The sequence below is a fragment of the Doryrhamphus excisus genome, chromosome 20 (genome assembly GCF_030265055.1).
Source record: "Doryrhamphus excisus isolate RoL2022-K1 chromosome 20, RoL_Dexc_1.0, whole genome shotgun sequence".
In the NCBI taxonomy this organism is placed as follows: domain Eukaryota; kingdom Metazoa; phylum Chordata; class Actinopteri; order Syngnathiformes; family Syngnathidae; genus Doryrhamphus; species Doryrhamphus excisus.
The window spans coordinates 8,942,721-8,968,914 of NC_080485.1; the positions used below are offsets into that span (position 1 = coordinate 8,942,721).

The 26,194-nt window shown below is 40.7% G+C and overlaps 3 protein-coding genes across 7 annotated transcripts in view; 2 read left to right on the top strand and 1 right to left on the bottom strand.

The window, feature by feature from the left end:
- Positions 1-227: 227 nt before the first annotated feature.
- On the top strand, positions 228-6,132 carry got1 (glutamic-oxaloacetic transaminase 1, soluble). Its single transcript, XM_058058285.1, has 9 exons — positions 228-455; positions 1,665-1,846; positions 1,936-2,059; positions 2,217-2,329; positions 2,463-2,567; positions 2,760-2,910; positions 3,511-3,676; positions 3,747-3,889; positions 4,852-6,132. Exons 1-9 carry the CDS (start codon positions 347-349, stop codon positions 4,989-4,991), a joined length of 1,233 nt encoding a protein of 410 aa, XP_057914268.1. The 5' UTR covers positions 228-346; the 3' UTR covers positions 4,992-6,132.
- LOC131107858 (metal transporter CNNM1) lies at positions 3,928-24,929 on the bottom strand. The gene is made up of 10 exons (XM_058058276.1): positions 23,439-24,929; positions 18,097-18,240; positions 17,163-17,303; positions 16,177-16,346; positions 15,155-15,254; positions 13,867-14,009; positions 13,253-13,496; positions 11,761-11,865; positions 11,495-11,596; positions 3,928-10,249 (listed from the first exon to the last, which is right to left on the bottom strand). The coding sequence occupies exons 1-10, from the start codon at positions 24,859-24,861 to the stop codon at positions 10,170-10,172; spliced, it is 2,652 nt and encodes an 883-aa protein (XP_057914259.1). The 5' UTR covers positions 24,862-24,929; the 3' UTR covers positions 3,928-10,169.
- Positions 13,526-26,194, top strand: part of hpse2 (heparanase 2) — a 60,590-nt gene continuing 47,921 nt past the window's right edge. The window contains exons 1-9 of one of the 5 annotated variants that reach the window (XM_058058280.1): positions 13,526-14,054; positions 14,231-14,301; positions 17,157-17,271; positions 18,127-18,466; positions 20,034-20,110; positions 21,362-21,432; positions 21,553-21,632; positions 23,296-24,082; positions 24,193-24,942. In XM_058058280.1, coding sequence (XP_057914263.1) covers positions 24,898-24,942 — 45 coding nt within the window. In that variant the 5' untranslated portion in view covers positions 13,526-14,054; positions 14,231-14,301; positions 17,157-17,271; ... (4 more) ...; positions 23,296-24,082; positions 24,193-24,897. Of the gene's footprint in view, positions 14,302-17,156; positions 17,272-18,126; positions 18,467-18,852; positions 20,111-21,361; positions 21,633-23,295; positions 24,083-24,192; positions 24,943-26,194 lie in introns of those variants that run through there. The other 4 variants (XM_058058278.1, XM_058058279.1, XM_058058281.1 and 1 more) reach the window with 4 other exon arrangements.

Sequence of the window (26,194 nt, forward strand, 5' to 3'; positions counted from 1 at the left end):
GTGGCACCACCTTGTGGCTTAACGTATTATTGCAGTAGATTTACGCCCCGTCGTTCTCTAAAGGTTATTGGCGGTACCCTGTGTCTGTCAATAAACACCCCCTGCTCATTGGTCAGCATCGTCGCTTCTTGTTTATTTCCCCTTCTTCACTGGACTTTAACCTGCCAAGTATCACTGCTCTGATTGGTCCGGGGTACAAAGGACATATTCCCATTGGTACACCCGAAACACTCCCTTTTCTCTTTTTGCTACCATCCAAGCAAAAGTTGCCCCTTCCTGTCGCCTTTTTCTTTCGGTACATGATTTAGTTTTGTTGCTGTATTTAAAAAAAATATTGATAAAAAATATGTCCGTATTTGGCGAGGTACCCCAAGCGACCCCTGTCGCTGTCTTCAAACTGATACAGGATTTCAATCACGACCAGTTTCCACACAAAGTCAACCTCGGGGTTGGGGGTAAGTTTATTGCTAGCAAATATGTCTCATAGCAGTAAGATGCTACAACTCATAGTGATGTAAGCTTTTTGCGCTCCATATTGAATTCAGTGTGCTATAGTTAGGATATAGTTAGTGTTATTATGTAACACTAGAGTTGAATTCTCTATTAGATGCAAACCTGCACAGTGACCCCTGACACTTGGACTAGCCCCCCCAGGTTGAAGGTTGAACTAACACTAACAAACACGTTTTAGTCCCGTGCAACCTTTGTCACTTTAAATCTGATTATGAGTGCTAATCCTAAAGGCTTCTTACTTTTTCAGGCATGTCAGAAATCCTGCATGCATGTGTTGCAGTGACAGTGACAGTTATCCTCACATGTACTATTTTTTTTCAGTAATTTTAGATTAGTCACAAAGGCACCAACCTAGACATTTAAAAAGTGCTACTGTAGCTTTAATGCTAATGAGCCATTTGACTACAATAAGCTCTATTGTTCCCTACATTGTAGCTCTGTAGCTCCAAATGAGTAGTCATATTCTGTATCACAACAATGTGTCATTAAAGAGTGGGACAGGAGGTCACACTCACATTTTAACAGCAACATCACTGATTATGTGATGCATTCAATTGTAATCTGATGCATGTTCAAATGAAATACAACCATTACCATATTTTTTTTATCAATCTTCTGCTCCTACCTGCCCTCCATGACTAGTGCAAAAGACGGAGTGTTCATAATCCCCTCATCTCTATACAAGACATGGCAGATGGCAAATTTAGGCCACGGCATCAAACTCTACGTCAGAATACAACCCGTGATTTATGATGCATTTCATTCTGCAGGTTGTTCTGCGAGGCTAGCGGAAGAAAAATAAACATAGTCTTATTTGTGACTGAGCTTTAAAAATGTATGGTGTGTTCGTGCGTCATTATCAGTGAGACATGGCGTTCTACAGGCTGCATATCTCTAAAGATTAAAGTGCACGTCTGTGCCCCAGAGTGACTTGTAGAAGGTCAGTTGTTGCGAATCAGTCCTTTTGACTGTTTCACTATGTACTGTATTTGTGATATCTTACAACTAATGTATGCTATGAACTTATAAGCTTTATTGTAGTTTGCGGTCATGTAGAACTGCAATTGTAATATTGTAATATTTTGGTTGCATCAATATGATGAAGTACGGTTCTGGATGTTGAACTTAATTTGATGCAAACTGTGTTACAGCCTACCGTACAGATGAAGGCAAACCGTGGGTTTTACCGGTGGTGAAAAAGGTGGAGAAGATCATCGCCAACGACGACAAGCTAAACCACGAGTACCTTCCTATCCTGGGCTTACCCGAGTTTAGATCCTCGGCTTCCAAAATCGCACTGGGAGATGGCAGCCCTGCTATCCTGGAGGACAGGGTGTGTGTGTGTGGTATATAAATCTGGACCAATGTGCTGAAGTATTATGTTTGGACTTCCTGTTTCTCAAAAATTGCTTTGTTTGTCAGGTTGGTGCTGTTCAGTGTCTCGGTGGTACGGGTGCGCTGAAGATGGGAGCAGAGTTTCTTCGACGTTTCTACAATGGAAGCAACAACACAAAGACGCCCGTCTATGTGTCTGCACCTACCTGGGGTAGGTTCCTACCCATATTCCCATATATGTTCCATATAGGCGGTCCCTTACCAACAGTATCTATAATGATGCCTGATCACATTGTATGCGGCTATTTTGCAGTGTTTCTGTGTGAAAGAATTTATTAAAAATACTTTAATCTCCTTTTTTGCTTCAGAAAATCACAATGGCGTCTTCTCCAACGCCGGCTTTGAGGATGTTCGTCCATACAAGTACTGGGATGCGGAGAAGCGAGGCCTCGATCTGTCTGGTTTTCTTGGCGACCTGGAGGTGAAGCTATTGCTAAATAGCTAAATTATTGACATAGTCAAGTTTGCTGTTCCCATAGACGGATAAATGAAGTGGAATATGGAAAAACACACCCATGAGGCGTATCACAAATGTATATTTTTCCTATTCCCAGAGCTGCCCGGAGCGCTCCATCTTTGTCCTGCATGCCTGTGCCCATAATCCAACCGGCACCGACCCCACACACGAGCAGTGGAAGCAGATTGCTGAAGTGATGATGGTACTGGAATTGTTTTTATCACTTTTTTCACTGTTTTTATCACTTCAAAAACAACATTATTTAATTAACTGAGAGCTCTGGATCAAAGAAACACAACAGATCTATCTACCTCTGCATGCGCTTTAAAATGTTGAATGTGTCACTCATGTGTGACGCCACAATGTCAGCATTTTTTTCTTCATCCTTTGCCAGAGAAGAAAGCTGTTTGTCTTCTTTGACTCGGCTTATCAAGGATTCGCCTCGGGCAACTTGGACGAAGACGCTTGGGCGGTTCGTTTTTTTGTCTCCATGGACTTTGAAATGTTCTGCGCGCAGTCGTTCTCCAAGAACTTTGGCCTTTACAGTAAGTTCCCCCTGTTTGATGCACGGAGGTTTCTACCAAAGTTTATACAAATACTTTTCATTCATTTTCTATCCTTGCGGGGGTGCTGGAGTCTATCCCAGCTGTTTTCGGGCAAGAGGCGCCAGCCAATCACAGGGCACATATAGACAAACAATCATTCACACTCACATTCATACCTATGGACAATTTGGAGTCGCCAATTAACCTAGCATGTTTTTGGAATGTGGGAGGAAACCGGAGTACCCGGAGAAAACCCACGCATGCACGGGGAGAACATGCAAACTCCACACAGAGATGGCCGAGGGTGGAATTGAACTCGGGTCTCCTAGCTGTGAGGCCTGTGTGCTAACCAGTTGTATGCAGATGTATCAGTAACATAAAACAATTCTTAAATTAGGACAATAATATGTAATATTTTATTACATATGCATTTTTTTAATTGACTTTAGTCAACCACAAAACAGTGATTAGTTATTGATTTTTTTATTATTTTGAAAAAACGTACTAGAAGGAAGCCTCGGACTTAGAATCGTGGACTGTAGATTAATCGCATTTAATCCCAAAGGGAAACTGGAGCCTCACATCTATTTGTACCTCCAGATGAACGTGTCGGCAACCTGACCGTGGTGTCTCGGGATGCTGACAGCCTGAAGAGAGTCCTGTCCCAGATGGAGAAGATAGTGAGGACGACCTGGTCCAACCCTCCTTCTCAGGGCGCTCGCGTTGTGGCCGTCACGCTCAACTCACCTGAGCTCTTTACCGAATGGTCAGCACTGAAATCTCTCTTCCATGAATAAGATGACGATGTGATGTGTTGGTGTTTTATGTGACTCCAGGAAGGACAACGTGAAGACGATGGCTGACAGGGTGTTGCTGATGAGGGCCCAGCTGAAGGCCAAACTCCAGGCCCTGGGGACACCTGGAACTTGGCATCACATCACGGAACAAATTGGCATGTTCAGCTTCACGGGCCTCAACCGTAAGTACACATACACCATGCACCAGTCTTTGTTTGTCCTAAAAAATGTATCTTTTTTTGTTTTATTTCTGTTTTCAATGTTTATGAAATAATAATAATAGAATGAACTTAACTATAGCAGTTTTAAGCCATAAAAACGGCCACAAGGTGGCACAATTGCATTTAATAAGAGCTCAGCAGGGATGGAAGATCACACATGACAGCAAGGAGGAAGTCACAGAGCTTATATGGGCATGCCCAGTTCAATAATGGCTGCCAGGATTTTTTTTTTTTGGTGCGAGGAAATGCTAATTTTTTTTTAGCCTAGGCAAGCATCAGACAAAAGTGGTTGGAGTTTCAGATTTCCGACCGGCCAGAGAAAAATATATTCATCTGTCAACGACAATTCAGTAAGTAACAATTTATCAGTATCCTAAATGTGTACATTTTGTGTAAGTAATCAAACAAAAAGGGTTTCGGCAGCTGTCTGGAAGTCCTCAGGAGTGCGAACAATCACAGTGAAGTGGGCTCGGCGGGAGGGGTATGAGTACATTAAAAAGACTGTTTTCCATGGAAACACAGCATGAAGAGGTGCAGAGTCTGGAAGATCTAGAAAGCTTTCTGTGCAGGTTGTCATGTTTTGCTGCTCAATCGGAGTTCAAAATGAGTATAATAAGTACTCCCATTTAAGTATCTTGGCTACAAATGGCATTGTAACTCCTCCACTGTTGTTTGCTAGCATGCTAACAACTAACACACACCAGTGTGTGTGACTGACAGGAAGAAAAGCTCAGACTGGGAGGAGGATTAAAGCAGTGCCACTGTAAATATATAAAGAAATACCACAAACAACAAAGCAGACATACTGTATATACTGTATATATATGTATACTGTATATATTGTATATATTGTGTTCCTGCTCGTTCACATGTGGAGTCACCCAGCCTTATTTTCCTCCCTTTCCTGTCTGCTCATCTTGCAGCCAAACAAGTGGAGTATTTGGTGAAGGAGAAGCACATTTACCTGATGGCCAGCGGTCGCATCAACATGTGCGGGTTGACCAGTAAGAACATCAGCTACGTGGCCGAGTCCATCCACGAGGCCGTCACTCAGGTCCAGTAAAAAGCCAGCCTTTAGGGCTCCTCATTCCTGACAATGGGTGTTCTTCACCCATTTTACTGCCCTACTTTGGTCCTTATGCTGAATACAAACATTTTTTTAACCTTCTTAATCTTTCATAATTGGGTTCATAGTAAAAAAAACACGTTTTAATTGCATTCGATTAATTTAATAATTCTATATTAACAGTATTTAATGACTAAATGAAAAAGTTTTGGAGCTAATTTTTCCTTAAAATAAACTTAATTCTACATTTAAGAAGACTTGAAACTTGCAGTAGTTTATTAGGATTAGATTTCTTAAATTTACACGGCAAAGCTTCACCTATTGTTTCAGGCAAGCTTTTATTTATAACGTGGCAGCAAAACGGAGTGCTAAAAATTGAGCATTTAGCAATTAGCAATTCCGCCTTCCTTAGGTCAGATAACTTCCCCCTTTTTCACCACTGTTTTTTAGGCAATTGCTGTAACATAACGTTACCATTTTTTCTCATAAATGTAGGACATCATTCTCGTTATATTAGCATTTCCTTGTACATTTACGACTTTATTGTCATAATTTCCCGACTTTATTCTCAAACTCTCAGATTAATTAAATATTCTGTCGTATAACAGGCATTGCTAGAGACGACTATGACTTATGTGACCTTTGGCCTTGGGCAAAGGTAATATTATAATTTTTTTTCTCTTAAATTTATGACTTTTTTTCCTTATAATTTCACATGAATAAAGTCGTACATTTATGAGAAAAGTCATACAGGCAAATTTGCAGAGAATAAAGTCGTAAATGTTGCTACATTTACAACTTTATTGTCGTAAATTTCCGACCCCAATACTCCACCTTAGCTATTAAATCAAGTAACAAATAGAAATGTTCTCCCAAGGTAAACTGCCAACCATAGTAGTATTGGTTTTGTCGCCCCCTGGTGGCCAGTAGAAAGAATGACGGGGTTTTTCAATAGTATTCCTTCACTGTGTATTTTGTTTTTTTACAAATATTTGTAACATGAAAATGTCTCCTCAGAAGTATATTGTTAAAACTTGAACCGTGTCATCTATTAATAAATAATAATATCTTAATGTGCACATGAATTCAAGCTATGAATGTTTTTAAATGATACAGTTAATAAAAATGAATGAAACTATATTGTGCATTTGTCATTTATACTGGAATCAATGTGCATTTTAAGATGAGATAATCATCTTTTTAGGGTGAATAGTATAAAATGACACCATAGTAGCAGCTCTGACAGTTTATTTATGATATTATGATATTTAGAATTAGTTTCAATATATTAGTTGTGTTTGTAATTATATTTGGGTTACAGTGCATGAACATCCCGATGCCTTTGCAGGTTCCCTCTGTAAACACACACACATGAATCAATAAAGTAGAGGCAAAACATGTAAAAACGTCTTTGTTTTGCACACTGTGTGTATACAGTGGGGTCAATGCCAAATGCTGAGCAGTGCAGTACTTTTGCACTCGTTCCCCTTGCAGACAGAACGGATTGTTGCTGGCCGGCTCCAACCAACTTGCATTCATGTGTATTTGAAAAGAACTCGACGTCAATGTCTGCGTCATATTGCTTTTATATTGATCCAACTTTTTTTTTTTTTCCAGAGCAGATCAACCAAAATTCAGCTTAAGCGGCTGCAATAGTTATTATATCTCTATTTCATAACTTCTCTTCTAGCTTCCTAAACAATGGCTTAAAATATCCTTGAATAGTATCTAATGTCCCCTTGTACCCCCCAATAAGCATCTATATTCATATGGCATCAAAATGCAGCCATAAGGATCTTAGCGAATATTATATACAAGCAACATTTGGAGTCTCTTTATGGGAAGAGTTACAGCAGGGTCGATCCTATTCATGCACCCCCCACCCCCATCCCAGCATGCAAACGGAACCTCTAAAGGGGGGCGATTCTACTTTATAGGCAGCATAAACAAACATGCAACTAGAACTCAGCCCTCCCCCAAACATTGTTAGCTTATTCTTAATTGGTCTGTAGGCAGCTTCAGTGATAAACAGGCAAGATGTTGGATGGTGTCAGAATGCTTCAGGGACTCGCATATTGCTATGTAAAACACATGACTTCCTGTCGGGATATGTGCCAAATAGAGAGCTTTTTTTTTTCATCGAAACTCATTTTCCTGTCACCATTTTGGCTTAAGTAGGAAGTAAAGTGTGTTTAAAAAAAAGGTATTTTTTGCCTTGTCAGCTGTTTTTATGCATTGTTATTTAAATGTCTTGTCATACAGTGGAACCTCCATTTTTCCCCCTTTGGAAATAATGGAAATACAGTCAAGTCTCTGTTTTCATACACCCCAGTTTTTATATCTAAAATGTTTGTTTATGTTTCTCCACTGTATTGCACTCAAAAAGTCTGATAAATAAGAAAGTAATTGCGAATTCCAGCAATTTTATAAAGAATACGGCCTATGATCATTCATTCATTCATTCATTTTCTACCGCTTTTTCCTCACAAGGGTCAGGGGGGTGCTGGAGTCTATCCCAGCTGTCTTGGGGCGAGAGGTGGGGTACACCCTGGACTGGTCGCCAGCCAATCACAAGCTTCACATATAGACAAACAACCATTCACACTCACATTCATACCTATGGACAATTTAGAGTCGCCAATTAACCTAGCATGTTTTTGGAATGTGGGAGGAAACCGGAGTACCCGGAGAAAACCCACGCATGCACGGGGAGAACATGCAAACTCCAAAAACTCCAAGGGTGGAATTGAATCCTGGTCTCCTAGCTGTGAGGTCTGCGCGCTAACCACTCGACCACCATGCCGGCCTATGATTAGTCAAAACAAATTGTAATTATTCATGTAATTATTCATTAAACTACCTAAATGAACTGAAATACAAATATAATACATTTCGATGTTATGTAGTGTGCTATCTGTGACGTTGTGTATGCCTTTAAGAGGCGGGACCTAGCTAGTGTAGAGTTCCTGAGTGTTAGCCTGGGTTAGCAGTGTAGAGAATGCCAGTGACTGGTGTGAGTTGTGGCTGACAGCAGCTCCTGTGTGAATGTTCACTGCACCATTGCAGTAGTGTTATACCACACTGGCCACTAGGTGTCAGAAATGTTACATTGATGAGACAATAGCAAATCAAGTATGTTGGTGGCTAATGTCTTATTTATGTCTAATATTATGTCAACTATTTTGGGCTGCAAAAGTGACTATAGGGGTGTTATTTCATGTCTAGAGGGCTCTAATAATGCTAAAAATATATAGTTAAACAGGTTTTCTATGCTCTTAACTACAAAAATCATACTTTTCGGAAATTCACATATCAATAAACCATGCTAAACAAGGGATGACTGTATTTCCTGAGGGGGAAAAATTGCTGTTTTGTTTTATTTGACCTTTTGGAACAAATTAATGACAAAACTGCCTCTTCTTTTGGATTAAGTGTCTGAAAAAGGCAAAACACACAATTGATCGTTTTTGGTAACTTTTTGGTCAAATTCCAAATTGCACAGCATGAGGGGGGTGTTTAACTTTTGGAGGTTCCACTTTTTTTTTTTTTTAATCAAGTAGTAGCATACATTTGTTGTTATGGCAACAGTATCACAGTAGCATTATCAATTATTGCTGTTCGCAAGCAGAGACCACACAGAGCTGTGTGCATGCATCCACGATGATACTGTACAATACATACAATGACTGATATTGCTTTTCTTCAATGCCTATTTGGTAAGTCTTATATATATATAAAAAAAAACATAATAAATTGTCTCATTTCCGGTTCACATTTTTGAAAATTGTGCAAACCCCTTTTAAAGTGTGCGGGAGTTCAAGAGAAAATGGCTCTTGTTTTTTAAAATCTGGTGCAAAAAGTGTGCTGTGCAGTGTAGTCATCATTTATCGGCAGTAGATGGCACCATTTCACCTCATTACCGTTAGATTCCATTTCCTGGTCACCTCACGTGACAATTTAGTAGGAAATTGTACATCATGTTCAGGGCAAAACCACAGAAATGCTATCAAATCCTACCATTTCATTGTGGTTTGTGTCAGGGGATTATTGTTTGCAAAATAATTTAAATAAAGCTTAATTACCCTTCAAAATATGTAAATTCCCTAAGAAAATACACTACTTTTTAGTACAATATCCTTCTAAAATATCACAAGAATGTGCTCTGGCAAAAGTGATTCAGAATTGCGATTATTAGCACCTCTCACACGGCCCATTGTCTGCTAGTTTTTTTGTGTACAAAGCCGCTTTCACACAGAAATCTTTTTGTTGCATTTCACACAGAACACAGCTGTTACACAGAGATCCTGCAAACTAGCAGCACCATGCCGAATATGTTTTCACACAGGTGAAATTATGTCTCTGTTATGGTCTGATACTACTTCCGAAATTGTTGGTGCTGTTCACACAGAACAGCAACACAGGGAAAAAAGCCGGGAAAATTGCCGGGGAAATCCAGCTTTTAAGTGCAGTGTGAAAGGACATTCCGCCTCTGTTATGCTCTGATACTACTTCCGAAATAATTGGTGCTGTTCACACAGAACAGCAACACAGGGGAAAGAAGCCGGGAAAATCCAGCTTTTAAGTGCAGTGTGAAAGGTGCAACAGAGAAGGAATCATCCTGCCAATAGTAAAGAGGTCGTATCAAAGCTGCAACAGAGGCGGGATGGTATCTGTGTAAAAAGAGAATGCTGAAACAGTGGGTGGAAAGTTTCACACAGACACTCCGCCTGTTCTGTTGTGTTGACTGTAACTGTAACTGTTGACTGTTGCTGTGTAAAAGCTCACACGGTTGCAACAATTTCCCTACAGCTGTGAGTTCTGTGCAAAAGGCAGCTTATTTTTAGGATCTGTGTGAAAGGGGATCATGTTTAGTGACATTGTATGGCTTCAATTACTTTACTTTACTTTTAGTTCCCAGTGTAAGGCTGGTTTCACCAATATTAGTGCTTTTGGGAATTTGATGCTGTTTTTCCCTCATTAGTTCCCTTTTTTTTCCTATCAGTAAAAGGTGTGAAGGGAGGCAGATTTGGGGCAGAGTGTCAGTGGGGACCTGAGTACACTGGTAACTACAGCACATAATGGCTCAGTCTCCTGCAGGGAGGTGACAGCGTATCTAGGGAGTCATTATGGGATGGGACTGTTGGATAGAAAGGGAAAATGTGTGTCATCACTGTGCTAGCTTGTCACTGGTGGCTGCTCCACACATTCCTCCAAACTCTGCTCTCCATCCCGGGACTTTTTCCTCCTCTTATTACCTAGAAACAAGGAGAACATGTCAACGTTAAAAAAAAAAGCCTTCAAAAAAAGTGTTTTGTTGTTTTTTAGTTTCTCATTAGGGCTGTCAAATGATTAAAAGTTTTAATCAAATTAATCAGTTTTCAAATTAATTAATGTAGATTAATCACCATCTGCAATCTGAAATATGCAGATTTTTACCAGCACAAAGGTTATGTTTTTATCTGTTTACCTGCTTGGTTATCTGTGTTCAAAATAACTTGAAAAGTTTTGAATGGATTTGGATGAAATTTTCAGGAATTGTCGGAAATGGAGTATGGAAGAACTGATTAAATTTGGGCGGATGAACGGGATTAATGTCTGGACTCAGGAACTTTTAAAAGGATGTTTTAACATCGCAAGATTGGGCCATTTTCGGCATTTGTGCAAATAACGCCACAAAAAATAGTCAGAGCACTTGTTGCTAGGTGTTAGCATGCTAATGTTAGCATATTAGCATTGCTAGTTGTTAACATTAGCATACTAGCATTGTTTTGCTATTTTCATGGGTAGACACATACTGTATATAAACATATATAAATAATCAATAATATAAAAATATATCATGTTATATATCATGTTATATCATGTTATGTGTTAGCATTTTAGCATTGCTAGCATGCTAATATCAGCATTTTACCATTTTTACCAGTTTTCATTGGTAGGCACTCGTATAAACACTTAGCACTATCATGCCAGGTGGTAGCAATGCTAACATTAGCAGTTAGCACACTCACTTGCATGCTCATGCTAGCATGCTAACAGTAGCATAATAGCATTTTTCGACACAGGTAGACATGGTAGACATGATAATGCTACATGTTAGCATGCTAACATGAGCATGCTAGAATTTTTGATGATTTTCATGAATATAAACTTAAGTAGACATTTAGCGCTATCATGCTAGATGTTAGCATGCTCATGTTAGCACATTACCATGTGTGGAGAATATTCAGGAATGGCATAAAATAAAAGCATACTACTGTATTATGATATTAAAACATATTTTGCTATGATGAAGTAGGACTCGTGAGTCATTTGCATCTGAGCCTGCAGGCAGCATAAGCATCTGTGTCTGCATGTGAGTGGGTTGCCATGAAGTAACCCATCACCTGTTGCTAAGATACAGCTTCACCGTGTGCCACGTCTGACACAAAGATTTAAGCAGACATGCGAGGGTTTTTGGTGGGAGCGAAGTGACGGCAGACAGACACAGACACACTCACTCAGTTTACGCAAAAGCTTCTTTCCTATATTTTCCTCCGAGCTGGAGAGCGAGCGAGAGCTGACGTAAGGAGAGGTGGTTGTCTGAGAGTCTGTAGGCACGTCTGAAAAGTAGAATAGAAGAGCAATTACATTTTATTTTATGCAACGTGCACACAAGTTGTCATATGTTTTCAAAGAAATATTTACAATGACTGTTGATTTAACAAAAGCAAAAAATTTCTTAGCTGTTTCTATTCAAGTGAAATACGAATCAGAATAATCTGACCATTTTCTCCATAATTCTCCGGTCGATCCTCTTGTATGTAGGGAATGTCATCCATGCGCAGGAAGACTGTATCATTGGGACTCCTCTGCCCATCTGATTTACTGCCTGTGGGGAGAATGACAGCAGTCAGCACCAAATCCCGACTATTTCTAAAGGTAAATAATCAAAATCCATCTGTGATTTGACGTATTTGCTGTGCAATGTGACTCACAGGATGAGTTAAAGATCAGTGTGTTATTGACAAGCAGGAGAACCATCTGTCTGCTGCTGTCTCTTGTTCACACGCAGTGAGGAACTCTTCCACTCAGCAGAGGACAGATGGCTTGTGGGAAATCCTTTAAGCTTGAAATACGGAGCAGATTGCCTGATGCCTCCTTTTGTTTAGAGTTCAGTTTTTGGGAAAATATGATGAGTCATAATAGAAATTGGACTTTATCTTGCCAGCGGATACCTCAGGTAATGTGAGCCATAATTCAACTGGGATTTGAAATGCTTTGCTAGTTATACAATCACTGGCCAACCACACAATCTAATAAGCAATACCAATACATGAGCTGTATCAAAAAGCGTTATGTTTGGGAATAAACATGTACGTTTATGAGTATAAAATTGTAAAAATGTATGGGAATAAAGTCATACATTTTCAAGAAAGTATTCCAATATTATGAGACTAAAGTTGTACATTTAGGAGAATAAAGTTGTAAATTTATGAGGAAAAAACTTGCAATATTATGAGAATAAAGTCGTAAACTTACAAGAAAAATGTATAATATGAGAATAAAATCATAAATTTACAACAATAAAGTCATCAACTCTCATAAATTCATGATAACATAGTTGGAAATTTATGAGAGAAAATTTGTAATATGAGAATAAAGTCATACATTTATGAGGAAAAAACTCTTAGATTTACAATAATAAAGTAGTAAATTTACAGAAATAACAGTAATAATAATAATAAAAAAATTAGTAAATTTATGAGTCATAAATTTACAATAAAATAATTTTTATATTATGATAAAAAAGTTGTAAATTTACAACAATAAAGTCGTACTTTTACAATAACAAACAGAATTTATGGCAATAAAGTCATAAATTTATTCTCATAATATTACATGTTTTTTTTCTTGTAAATATTCAACTTTAATCCCATAAATTTACAAGAATAAAGTTGTAAACATTATAATATTACGAGAATAAAGATGTGCATTTTAGGACTTGTTATGTTATAACAGTCACTAGAGTGTCAACTTTATGCTACTAAAATGATGTTATTTTTCCTATATTACAAAACTATTCTCACAAAATTGCAAACATTGGAACAAAACATTTTACTTTTAATTATTTGACTTTGTTATTGTAATATTACTGGTGTATTTGTAAAATAGTGTTCTGTATTTTCTAGAATGTGCTGCATATTGAGCTGATGCTACTGATGACTTCTACAAAATGATGAAGTAAAATAACATCATGAAGTGTTTGTGTAACTTACGAACAATCCTATTTCTATGATTGAGATGCGAGGTGTTTCTAAGGCCCGCGTGGGGATGAAGCTGTGCGAGGCGTGCCAGTCCCAGTCGGGTGTACGTGTTGGTGAGGGGGAGGGCGATGCTGTGCGAGCGAGCCTCTGAGACCGGCGGCCTCCCTTTAGCGTCTCCATCCACCGGGTCTGGTGTCTGAGGGGAGCTATCCATTCTTGTGGCTGTCAGGGCGTTCTGGTAGTGGGTCCTTATTATCTGGGGGGGGGGGAGATTCAGTAGTCAGTTCAGTGATTTTGGACTGCAATGTTTGTGGTGGTGGCTGAATAACATCATTGTCTAATTTGCATATGCATGTAATTTATTTTAAACTCGTATTGGTGCATGTAATGTATATGTCCTAGGTACCTTTTCAGTGTTAAGTTGCCGTGTGATGAGTTTAATGTAACTCAGTAATGGCCTCCAGCAATTTCCAATGGGTTGGCATGCTTGTCGTGAGTATATATTTCCTCTAAATGTAGTGGGTGTGGCTTATACACTGAAATGTACAGTATGTAAAACACTGCAGTAGCATGTTCAATCCTCCATCTTTTTTGTATTGTAATGCTATATACGTAAAGTATGTCACCTTAATTATCTGCAGGTCTGTAAGCTGTCGGACTGAGTAGTCGGGTAAGTAGAACCCTCCTATTGAGAGCTGACCCACGCTGCCTCCACTCAGCAGCGAGTCTGATTGGTTGAGACCGCTGCTGCGAGAGCAAAACCTCTGACCTGCAGAAAAAAAGACGACAAATGGAAGAGGATTTGAGCTCCTTGGTGAGTTTCTTCCATAAAACGACAGCTTGAACAGAGTGAGCCTTTTTGTCAGTCATACAAAAGGTCTCGGTGGGTGGAGGCGGGGCTGCTAGCATACACACAGAGTGCAGAAAGTTATAACGTAGTCTTAAAATTTTTTTTTGTACATTTTAAAATTTCGCTTTGTACACTTGTAGGGAACACTGAAAACCATCATGCACGAAGGAAGCCCCCCCCCTCCGTGTCCTCATGCACACTTCATCAAAAGGTGAGTAACACAATTTATTGTTCTTTTTTAATGGATCATTTCGGGCGGCACGGTGGGTGAGTGGTTAGCGCGCAGACACAGCTAGGAGACCAGGGTTCAATTCCACCCTCGGCCATCTCTGTGTGGAGTTTGCATGTTCTCCCTGTGCATGTGTGGGTTTTCTCCAGGTACTCCGGTTTCCTCCCACATTCCAAAAACATGCTAGGTTAATTGGCGACTCCAAATTGTCCATAGGTATGAATGTGAGTGTGAATGGTTGTTTGTCTATATGTGCCCTGTGATTGGCTGGCCACCAGTCCTCTCACCCGAAGACAGCTGGGATAGGCTCCAGCACCCCCGCGACCCTCGTGAGGAAAAAGCGGTAGAAAATGAATGAATGAATACACCATCATGCGTCATTCAACTTTTTACACTATAATGTTGGAGCTTGACTCTGATGAATTGAAAGGGTTATTTGTAGTAGCTGCAGCTCCTGACCGACAGACTTTTAAACCCCCCCATCTAAGAATTGTAATGACTTTAAGCCTACCACTAAAATGCAAAATATGAACACCCTTGAAGACAGAAATGTCCGCATGGGGACCAAGAACCTTTCCTGCTTGCTGTGCACTCTTAGCTCACATAATCCCAGTCAGGTCGTGTTCTTCCGCTGGGAAATTCTCCTCAAATCTGCCCTTTTTTTAATTACTTTCTTCCCACAACGGCTGCTGCTGTGTACAGTGACTTGCTGGGATTAAGCCTTCCAGCACGTCAATTAGTTCCCCTTCATTATCATTTGCTCCCTGTCGCCGTCATCAACATGGCCCTTAGCACACAGTAAGCATGTATTGACATTTGTCGTGGGTGTACTTACCGACTGGCAGGGGTGGAATGAGTGCTGGCATGCCGTAGTAGGAAAATGCTCCATTTTCAAAGCGGAGGGCCTCCTTTCCGATTTCTACTTCCACTCGTCCCTGCAACATCAGCACTCAGGCTCGGTAACAATGTCACGACCACATCGACTCATCATTGCATTGAGCACACCGAAACACGAAATGTTAGGGTGCACTTAATGTAATACATCATTAGCACAGTTAACTGAAATTAGTGGGATTTTGTGAAAAATAAACTATATATATTTCTAAAGGAGGTCCAATTTTGAGATTTTTGTTTCGGTATGCCAGTATCCTAAATAAATTCATATGAGGAAAGAATATGGTCTGAAAGTCTCATCCATACACTCAGTATCAGTTCAGTAGCAAGGCGTTAATTTTGCTGCATGCTTTGAATGGGAAAAAATAAACATTAAATGCCAGTCATCCAAATTGAAATGTTAATATGATTGCATTAGTTTATGTTACGCTCAATACGGGGTCATTTTTTGGTTTTCAATAAGAATTTTTGGTGATAAATGTCAGTTTTTGTGTATCTTCCATTTTAGGCTAACTTCTAAACATGTATGAAAACATTCATTCATTCATTCATTTTCTACCGCTTAGCCTTACAAGGGTTGCAGGGGGTGCTGGAGCCTATCCCAGCTGTCTTCGGGCAAAAGGCGGGGTACACCCTGGACTGGTTGCCAGCCAATCACAGGGCACATATAGACAAACAACCATTCACACTCACATTCATACCTATGGACAATTTGGAGTCACCAATTAACCTAGCATGTTTTTGGAATGTGGGAGGAAACCGGAGTACCCGGAGAAAACCCATGCATGCACGGGGAGAACATGCAAACTCCACACAGAGATTGCCGAAGGTGGAATTGAACCCTGGTCTCCTAGCTGTGCGGTCTGTGTGCTAACCACTCGACACAAATGTGTCCTATATTCATTGAATACATCCCAAAATGGCTTTGGATGATGAAAAACATTCAGTGTGACGTTGGTTTACCTGCAGGATGAGGACGAAGTAGTCGACAGGTTTGTTCCTCTGGAAGAGGTAGTGTTGAGGAGCGTGTTTGTTCTTGGGGTTGAACTTGAGTTCTTGCACCACACTGGGATGCTTGATGAGACGGAGCAGGATCTTTTCCGACAGGTGACACGGCCTGAATGGCTCCACCTCTGACAGTAAGAGGAGTGGGAGGGGGGGAGAAATAGGAGAGGAAAACTACGCATTTTACACTGGAACCCCTAAACCAATGATTCTCAACTGGTGTGTTGTAATGGTAATGGTAATGGTAATGGTTTTATTTCATTTGAACATGCATCAGATTACAATTGAATGCATCACATAATCAGTTCACAGTCCACATGTCCAAAAGGAGTAGGAAGAAGCAAAGCTTATTAAATCCTACCCCTCCATCTGGTACTTTTACAATCAGTAACCGTTACATTTGTTCACTTCCTGCTTTCCGTAATACAGTTTACAGTTGTGACCCAATAGTGGGTGGAAGAGCCGTTTTCAGTGTGTCATGGTCTCTGCCTGGCCAAAAAAAAAAAAAACCATGACATTCGCTTGCTATACTGCCACAAGGTGCATGCCTTCAAATATCAGATATTTGAGAAGTTCCAGTTGGAAAAAAAGTGTGTCTCCAACTTATCATTGAGGGATGATGGTGGGCCCTGCAGCCAAACCAGTTCGGAACGACTCTAAGCCTCCAAACGTGGTACAATTTGGAGTTCATGTACGTCCCAAAAGTAAATTTAAGAGTTCAAACCATCATCCTACAAGATGTCAGTAAATCTTATAAGACTTCTACTCAGTGAAAATCTAAAGCAGGGATGTCCAAACTTCAAAAGATGCAGCGGCCATTCTAGTTTTTTACATTTTTCATCTTCAACAAATCCAATGCAGATATGCTAATGAAATGAAATGAAAGATGTTTATGACAATAACACTTAATTCACACAGTGTAAAAATGTGTTTTGCAGTCGTACCTGTGGCCAAGAAACGATGTGTTGCCAACAACAACTGCGGCGAGATCTTCACATTCAGCTCATTTTCTGCCACTTTGAAGATGGAAAAGTCCTGCTGTTTTCTCTCATGGTGCGATACTCGTCTTTTAGTCCGATTATCAGCTGTGCAACACATGAAGAAAAATACTAAATTACTAAATATGTATCTTTACCTCTGTGGATCGCATCGGATTATCCACACAAACACACACACACACACATACACACACTGATCTGATTGATAAATTGACTAATCCTCTGCAGATGTGAAGGCAGTTAAACATGTTACACGCCTGCTGTAGGAACATCTGGCATGAATGCCTTCAGTGCAAAGTCTAAAGCAATAATCTCCTCTATTGCTGTATGTACATACAGTAATTACAGAATGTGCCAATTGATATACAGTACTTTTATTCAAATGCTAAAACCAGCCAGGGTTGATTGGCATTTCTATTCCAATCAGTTAAAGGATTGCACTTATTTCATTATGCATAAGTAGGGAGCTGTGAACAACAGGGGTGGAAGTGTGGGATCGGTGGTCTAATGAGGAATAGGCAGTGGAAGCGGAGTGATTACAGTATTAATTATTCATGCAAAAAATGCTAACACAGCTTAAATATTGCAGTGAATGTTTTTAAATCCTTCTCTTTTGGGACAGTTTCAACCAGTTGCAATTATAAGATGGAATCTATTCACAGCTCACAATATGATTGGATATCTATTTTTCATACACAAGTTAGTACATGCTATAAGTATTTTCTCAAGGGACAATACTGTAGGAATTGTGAGACACATTTATTGTTGACTCTTTTTTCTCAGCGCATATTAGCTGTACACTGACTACTCTAAGTATATCAATGTTTTCTCTCTACAGTATTGTTCCTTGTCAAGATACATATTTTTCTCCGATACATACTGTAAAGATCTGTTTCGTCCACAATTTCAGACTTGATGATCTCTTCGATGACGTCCTCCAGGGTGACAATGCCCATCACTTCATAGAAGGGGTCTCCCTCGCCCTCATTGTTCACCCTTTGCACCACAGCCAGGTGGGACTTGCCTGCATTCACCAGAAAAGAATGATTATAGATTAAAAATCCTCACTACCAATTGCTGACTTTCTATGTAACATTCTCATGTTTGTGACGCAAATGGATTACTCTTTAGAACGCATATTGTTGTGAGAAGCCAAACTCTTTACTTAATTGCCCGCCAACAACTAACTGGAACTACGTTCCTCGTCACTGAAGTACGACCAGAAGTCGGCACACGGAACCAAATGGGGGGTAAGTCACCACTGATGCACTACACTATCCCTTTAATTTTAAATCTAATACAGTGAAACCTTGATTTTCATCATTAATTCATTCCAAAAACCAAAACGTACGGAAACGAGGCAATTTTTCCCAGAGGAAATCATGTCAATCCAAATAATACATTCAAGATAGCCCAAAATATTAACAAAAAAAATGGATGGATGGAACTTGTCATTGCAGATTTCTCGTATTAAGTTTTAAGTCAACCGTGTTTCTGACTGTTTTTATCAAATTGCTAGCACTCTTCTTTGGCCCCATGACAGGTTATTTAGCATTTGCACAGACAGCGAATTATCAATGCATAGGGTGCTTTGTTCAAACTGGCTAGTTTGTTATTCGCAGTATATTGAATGGAAACCGAGGTTGACTGTAGTCCTAACTTTCATGATGCCGATAAAGGTTATTTTTAACATTTGTCCTTGTTATACAAGTGTAAAAAGAACTGAAAACACAACTGTAAACACAACAAAATAATCCATTGTAATGGTAGACAAAAGTATTGGGACATATACGGCATGGGTGTAGGAGCATCTTCTTTCCTAATAAGTGTTACCAAGCATTACATGTTCCTACAGAACAAGTATAGCGCTGCACATCCATGTTGTCATGCTATGCTCTAAGACTACGCCAACAGCCTCCAACTTGATTTGTGCGGTCGAGATAAAAAAATGAACATTAATGCACAAAACTGCAGCTAAAAAAACAAAGAAGTGTTATTGTTACCCTGGTGAGTGTGTGACTCAGACAAGACGTCAGTAGGAATTTGGGAGATTAGTCAGGAGATACTTTGGCAGTTTGGGAAGATTTGGCTCCCTTATGTAAAAGCACCAGTATTGCATAATCAGTCTGGGGATGCCTATGTGGCTGCCATATGTATTTCTTAAACACACGTAACATATATGTAGAGTTCCTTAAAAGAAATCAAGCGGTCATTTTAACATGGACGAGAGAAGACAGTGAGCCTAAATCAAAAGAATAGATCTTTTCTGGCTTTTATTAACGTAAGAATTTGGTGTCCAACTAGGTTATCTAACCAGTCCGTGATGTGACTACGACTCAGACACATATCTGACGCTAACCCCCTCTGAACCGGTTCATACGAGATTTAGGGGGGATCACTGGTGAGGGATCAAACCTTTTAATCCTTCAGGGGGAAAAAAAACCATGCTGATTGACGGCAAGGTGGCCTTGATATTAAAGTCTATATGCAAAGGGATGACGTCAGCTTGTCTAAATAGCTCAGGTGAGTCAGGCGTGGATGTGCCCTCCTCGTTGCTGATGTGCCCGGGCACCGCATTACATCATTGTGTGTTACATAATACTCTTGCAGAGCAACACACACACACACAGCCAGGCACACATGCCCCGAGTGAAACTGGGTCTAATGTGAATGTCTCTTTTGCAAATCTTTCTGCTCCACCGACTCGTGGGGCTCCTCCCATGATGCATTGTTGTGTACGCCCGCTGACCTTTTATTGTACATTCAGACAAGAAACAACAAGGGAGTAATGCTACAATGCCATTCACTGTTTTGCAGACACGGCATTCTGACGGCCATGCAGCAACCCTTTACTCACACCAGCCGCATTTGGTACACCTGCATCATCTAATGAGGTCCGATTTTGGGATGGATTATTGTGGTTCTGTTACATCTTCTTAATATGTATTATACTTGAGATTGGCACAATATGAGAAACTGCATTAAACGTCATATAGTGTAGATAGTACCATAATAAACAAACACAGTTACCCCTAAAGTGGTAGAATTTGCAGAACATGCAAACCTGTTTACGACCCTCTAAATATGTTTTTAGAGCTCTCTAGACATGATATAACACCCCTATAGTCAACTTTGTAGTCATATTATCTAATGTAGTAGACATAGTAAGACAAAATAACCCATTCATTCATTTATTTTGCTGGAGCCTATCCCAGCTGTGTTCAGGCAAGAGGCGGGGTACACCCTGGACTGGTCGCCAGCCAATCACAAGGCACATATAGACAAACAACCATTCACACTCACATTCATTCCTATGGACAATTTGGAGTCGCCAATTAACCTAGCATGTTTTTGGAATGTGGGAGGAAACCGGAGTACCTGTAGAAAACCCACACACGCACGGGGAGAACATGCAAACTCCAAACAGAGATGTCTGAGGGTGGAATTGAACTCGGGTCGCTTAGCTGTGAGGCCTGCATGCTAACCACTTATCCGCCGTGCAGCTTTTGTGACATGTGCCAGCAGTCCTGATCAAAATTAACCCGATTAAGACATAATTAAAACTTCTGTTCGTCGACAGGAAGTGACGTCAAGGGTTCAGAGTTGAGTTTTAGCTTAGCATCGGTTATAGCTGCAACCGTGTTAGGGATTATTGTCCAGGTTGTTAGATCATTCAAATAATGCAATAAAAGCTTGTTGTTCCGGGGATGGTACGGGCCACGAGTGATCTGTGTAGAATACTACTGTACATATCACTGCAGCGTCTTTGAATGCATCTTCTGAATACCTTGCATCTATATTTTAGCTCATTTAGCAGTTTTTATACCTTTTTTCACTGATAATGGGCTGTATTCAAACATGAAATAGCATATATTTTGTAAAAACTGGCACAGATGTTTTGATGTCTCAAAATTTGAAGCGCAAAGTGGCGAGGGATTAATGTAGTTGCTCGCCTGATAAAGTAAATACAAGGCTCCAATAGTTATTACTTCTGAGGCAGTGCCAATAAAAATGAAACGTTATTGCTATGCAAAGGCAAATGTTTTTTCATCCAGGTCTTGTATTGTATCATTATTGAAGTGTGGCAGCTTTTTTCGATGGTGACATTTCCCCTGCTCCATCATCCCAGTGTGACATTCCCCCAGCAGGCTGCCTGAGCAGTAGGAACGTTCCATTCATCAAAGTGAGAAGGAGCCGAGAGACAGGAAAGGGAAAGGTTGGAGTTGAATTTTTCATGATTGCTCTGCCGGCTTGAATGGCGCTAAAAAAAAAAACGCTTCAAAGTCATTTGGATGCAAATCTATGTTGTCACTCTGGTTGTTTTTTTTAATGACAGGCAGAGAGGCCCATGGCTGAGCAGACCAACGCGATCCATCATAATCCTGCAGCGGGATGAAGCAATGGACCTCTTGACCTGTAAGTGGCAATGTCAAAGTCAACATGTCTACTTTCACATAATAATAATCAGTCAGCTCTGCCCGGCACCCTGGTACCTCTGTGTCAATAAAACCACATTTGCAGCTCAATCCACAATGAAATTATTATATAATCTTCTCCACTGGCGTCCCTTGCATGCACTATGTTAGCACACGATGCTGTCAGGGCTCAGAAACTCCCCGGGAGAGAAGCAGCACGTTTGTTCTGTCGCTACTTGTTAGCTCGCAGTGTTGTACTGTATTAGTACATCTTTATCACCAGTCATTCATGGATAGATCTGCATGGCCATCTAATAAAAGCCAACACCGGAGTCTGTCTTTACAAATAGAATAGTGCTTTCATCAGAAGTTCAAATTGGATCAAAAAATGTGGGAATAATATGCTTTTAAAATCACATAAAACCTCCAAAGCTGTCCTGCATTACATCACGCAAGACCCCACATCAAATATTTAATTCTGAGCATGCTTTTTCTTTGGCTTTTTATCATTAAAGTGGTATTCAGTCAGATTTAGTAAAGACTTTTGTTCACTGTCTTTACGTATTATTACTAACAGTGGTTCATTTCTTTTTACACTTGTGTGGCAGCATACAGAATCGCATTACAGCTTTGTTGTTGTAGTTAAGACCACTAGTTGACTTCTTATTACACTTTTGTAATAATTAAGAATGTTTTTAAAAAGCTAATCGCCTCACAGATCACATTACACATCACTTTGTTGGTTAAGTGCAGCGGTTCACTTCTTTTTACATTTGTAGTGGTTACTATAGGGGTGTTATTTCATGTCTCCAGAGCTCTAATAATGGTAAAAACGTATTTAGAAAGTCATAAACGGGTTTTCTATGATCTAACTATGAAAATACTCAATTTATTAAGGGTGATCATAGTCAGGAGATCGGGAAGACATGGGTTTGAATCTTTCCTGCATGTTATGTTAATTGGGGAATCTAAATTGACCCTGCTAGACAAGGGGCAACTGTTATGTCAAAGAATTAGCAAATATATGCATCCCCGGGGACATTTGCGGCCATCTGCTTTCTTTTGATTGGCCCACAGCACATTGTAGAAATAAAATTAAAACAAAAACTTAAGCAAAAAATTGGAAAAATACATAAAATATCAAAGAGACCCCCTGCGTCCTTTGATTTTCACTATACGGCCTTGCGGTGGAAAAGGTTTGGACCCTTTCTACTTTGTCAGTGACCACTGGTTGACTTCATTTTACACTTGAACATGTTTAAGTAATTGTATTGCTCATATTGTACAGAGCAAAGAGACAGACCTTTCCCAGTGTCTCACTGTGTTCCCCATCCTGTTCTATGGTTAGCATCACACTCGGAAAATTAGCATGCTTGCTTTTTTTTGTTCGACTTTGGAATTTCCATTCTATATGGATAAATCCCAACAGAGAAGCCATTTACCCCCCCCCCCCCCCCCCCCCCCCCACACACACACACACACTCCCATCTTTGGCAGCCTGTAACCTCTGCTTGAACCCCCCTCTGTGTGTCACTGTTTCGCATTTCACATATGGGCCTCGCTTTAGGGATGAAAGGCTGTTCATGGCTGCAGCCTACTGTGAGCCGCAGTGGAATGAGCTTTATACCGGCCTTCTTCTCATTTGTGTGTTTTCTTTTTTTAAGTGCACATTCACTTCAAAGGCTCCTCACTCCATAGGTGGTGGGAGTTTGAGGATGGGAAGCACAGCATATGGCACCTTAAAAGACAGCACCGCCTTCATTGTGGTCTACGGAATGGGAAAGGATTCCCCTCAGTGTGGAATTACCTCTCTTGAATTCCTCCAGCATCACATCCAGCTTGGTGTCATTGAAGACGCAGTGCATGGGGTGTTTGTAGAACTCAGTGATGGTCTTCAGAGGGGTGCAGTCGTCCGGGTCAACAAAGGCGAGGTCCTTCACAAACAGGATGTCCACGATGTTGGACCGCTCGTTCTCGTAGACCGGGATCCTTGTGAAGCCACTCTGCATCACATCAGACATGGTGCCAAAGTCCAACACAGCATCTGATGAGAGCATGTAGCAGTCGGATAAAGGGGTGAGAACGTCCTCCACCGTCTTGGTCCTCAGCTCCAGAGCTCCTTGGATGATGTTGAGCTCTTCCTTGACCAAGTCGTGGTACGGATCTGTGACTCTCAGCATGGCCACCAGCTTCTCCCGTGTATAGAAGCTGCTGATCTCCTGGTGGAGCAGGATGTCCAGGATCTTGGAGACAGGGTAGGCGATGGGGAGGAAGAGGAGCATGAGGAGCCTGGTGGCGCACAGGGTCTTGGAAGCGATGGCGAGGCTGTGCCGGGACGCCACAGAATGAGGCAAAATCTCCCCTATGAAGAAAATCCCTAAAGTGCAGGAGGCCGTGGAGAGGACGGTCATGCCTAATATCTGGCACATCCAAACCACAAAACATGTGTTGGTGAGCACGTTGCCCAGCACCACAGTGCACAGGATATAGTTGCCATGCTTACGCACTGACTCTATCTTACGTGCGTACTTCTGCTCCTTCTCTGTTCCGCTGTTCTGCAGGACCCGCAGCTCCACGGGGTCCAGGGCCAGCATGCTGATGTTGAGTCCGCTGCAGAGCGCGGAGAGCCCCAGGAGAAGCACGGAGACTCCCGCCTGCAGCCACGCGTCCGCCTCCGCAGGTCTCTCTACCACAGCCAGCCAGAAGTCTCTGGTGCTGAAGTGTTCCCATTTGACGCCGTCAAAAGCGCACATGGAGTAGTACTTCACCGCTTCTCCTCGGCGTAGATGCTTGGCAAGAAGCTCGACCAGCACCGAGTTGCGACTGGAGGTGGATTTGAAAGAGCCCAGTAGTTCGATGTCAGAGCTCCGGGCGTTCTCCTCCTCGCAAGGGTTCGCTCTGGACCGGCCCTCGCTGTCCCCTTCTTGCTCCTCTATGAAGGCGATCCACGGAGCTGCTGGAGCTGAGTCAGCTGCACCGCTCCAGTTCATGTTGGGACGCTCCGAGAAGTACACCCTCAAAATGAAGCGAGTCCCCTCCGTGGCTCTCAGGACGCCATCCTGCACGGACAAATCCCCGCTTTGGGTGTCTTCTGGCCGGACGCCGAGCAGCGCTGAAGTCGGTGCTGGCAGCCAGGAGAGGAGGAGGAGGTGGAGGAGGTGAGGGATGGCGGTCAGATGCAGAGGATGCAGGATGCGGCAGCGAGCATCCGCAGCATCCGCAGCCATCATGTTGAATGAAGTAGTGGAGGGGAGTCGGGTCACGTGATGTGCGGATGGAGCAGCTGCATGGGTGGTCGTGCAGCCATGGGGGTATGTTACACCACAACCATTTCAATATGCATGACACACTCCGTGACGTCTCATTTGCGTTCTCACGTTTGCTAAAAATAGAAGTCAGGGCATGCCCACCAGGTCAGACGGCAGTTACCATCCATAAATATCCCATAGAAATGTGAACAACAGAAATATATGAGGCAAGATGTGCCGTAGTAACAATGCTGTACCTGCTTGGGTATTATAATTATCTTCAGCAACCACTAGATGGCAGCATTGTACTCTCTATCAGCACATCCCACATTTGGAAGTCACTTATTTCCGCACTTGTGTAAGTAGTACAAGGGAAGGTATAATTTAGTGAAAGTGAAATTAAAAATAGGTGCTTATGTAGAGTTATAAACACTTAAACAGTCTTAATTTGTCTTCATTATTCTCTTAATAAAAATTACCTGCATTTGTTCTCACTGATGGCGTATATACAAGCAAATGTACACTCAATAAGTAAGTTATTTGTGCAAGGTACAGTAATAACAGAGCTGCAATGTAACCATTCAGGCTTTTATACTGTATTATATATAAATATATGTTACATAAAATAAAGCAGACTCAGTAAAATTGTATTTTAAGAAGATACAATAACACCAAAACTTTAATATAGACCAAAAAAAGCTGAAACAAACTTACAAACAAAAGTTTTAACTGCAGAAACCTTGGGCCATAACATTAGGTACACCTGGAAAATCCTTTTGTAGCAAAAATTATTATTATTTACAAAGATAATAATGATCCATGTGTATAGAAACACCAAACTATAAATATCCTGTAAATATGCACATTTTAAACAAATGTTTATACATTTAATCATGGTGAGAGAAAGCAAAGAATCTCCATATGCATATAAACATAACATATATCCATTACAGTACATCTATTATGATAAAATATATATCCGTAGTGACAAAAAGACAAGCAGGATCATCGAAACAGGCGATAAATGCTTAACATTCAACATCAGGTTGTGTTTTGGATGTTGTGGTTTTGTCATGTAAAAGCTCTGGATTCATGTTTTTTTGCACACACATTTTTTTACTGTAAGTTCACAGTAAATTGGTGACTAATAATTACATAATTTTTACAGTAGCATGTTTTGCAGTGGCATATGTCAACAGTAATTTACTGCACCTTTGCAGCTGTGATATCATAGTTAATTACAATAAAAATACCGATATTTACTGCAATTGCATAACAGTGAGTTTACAGTTAATTACAGTGGTTTAACTGCAGT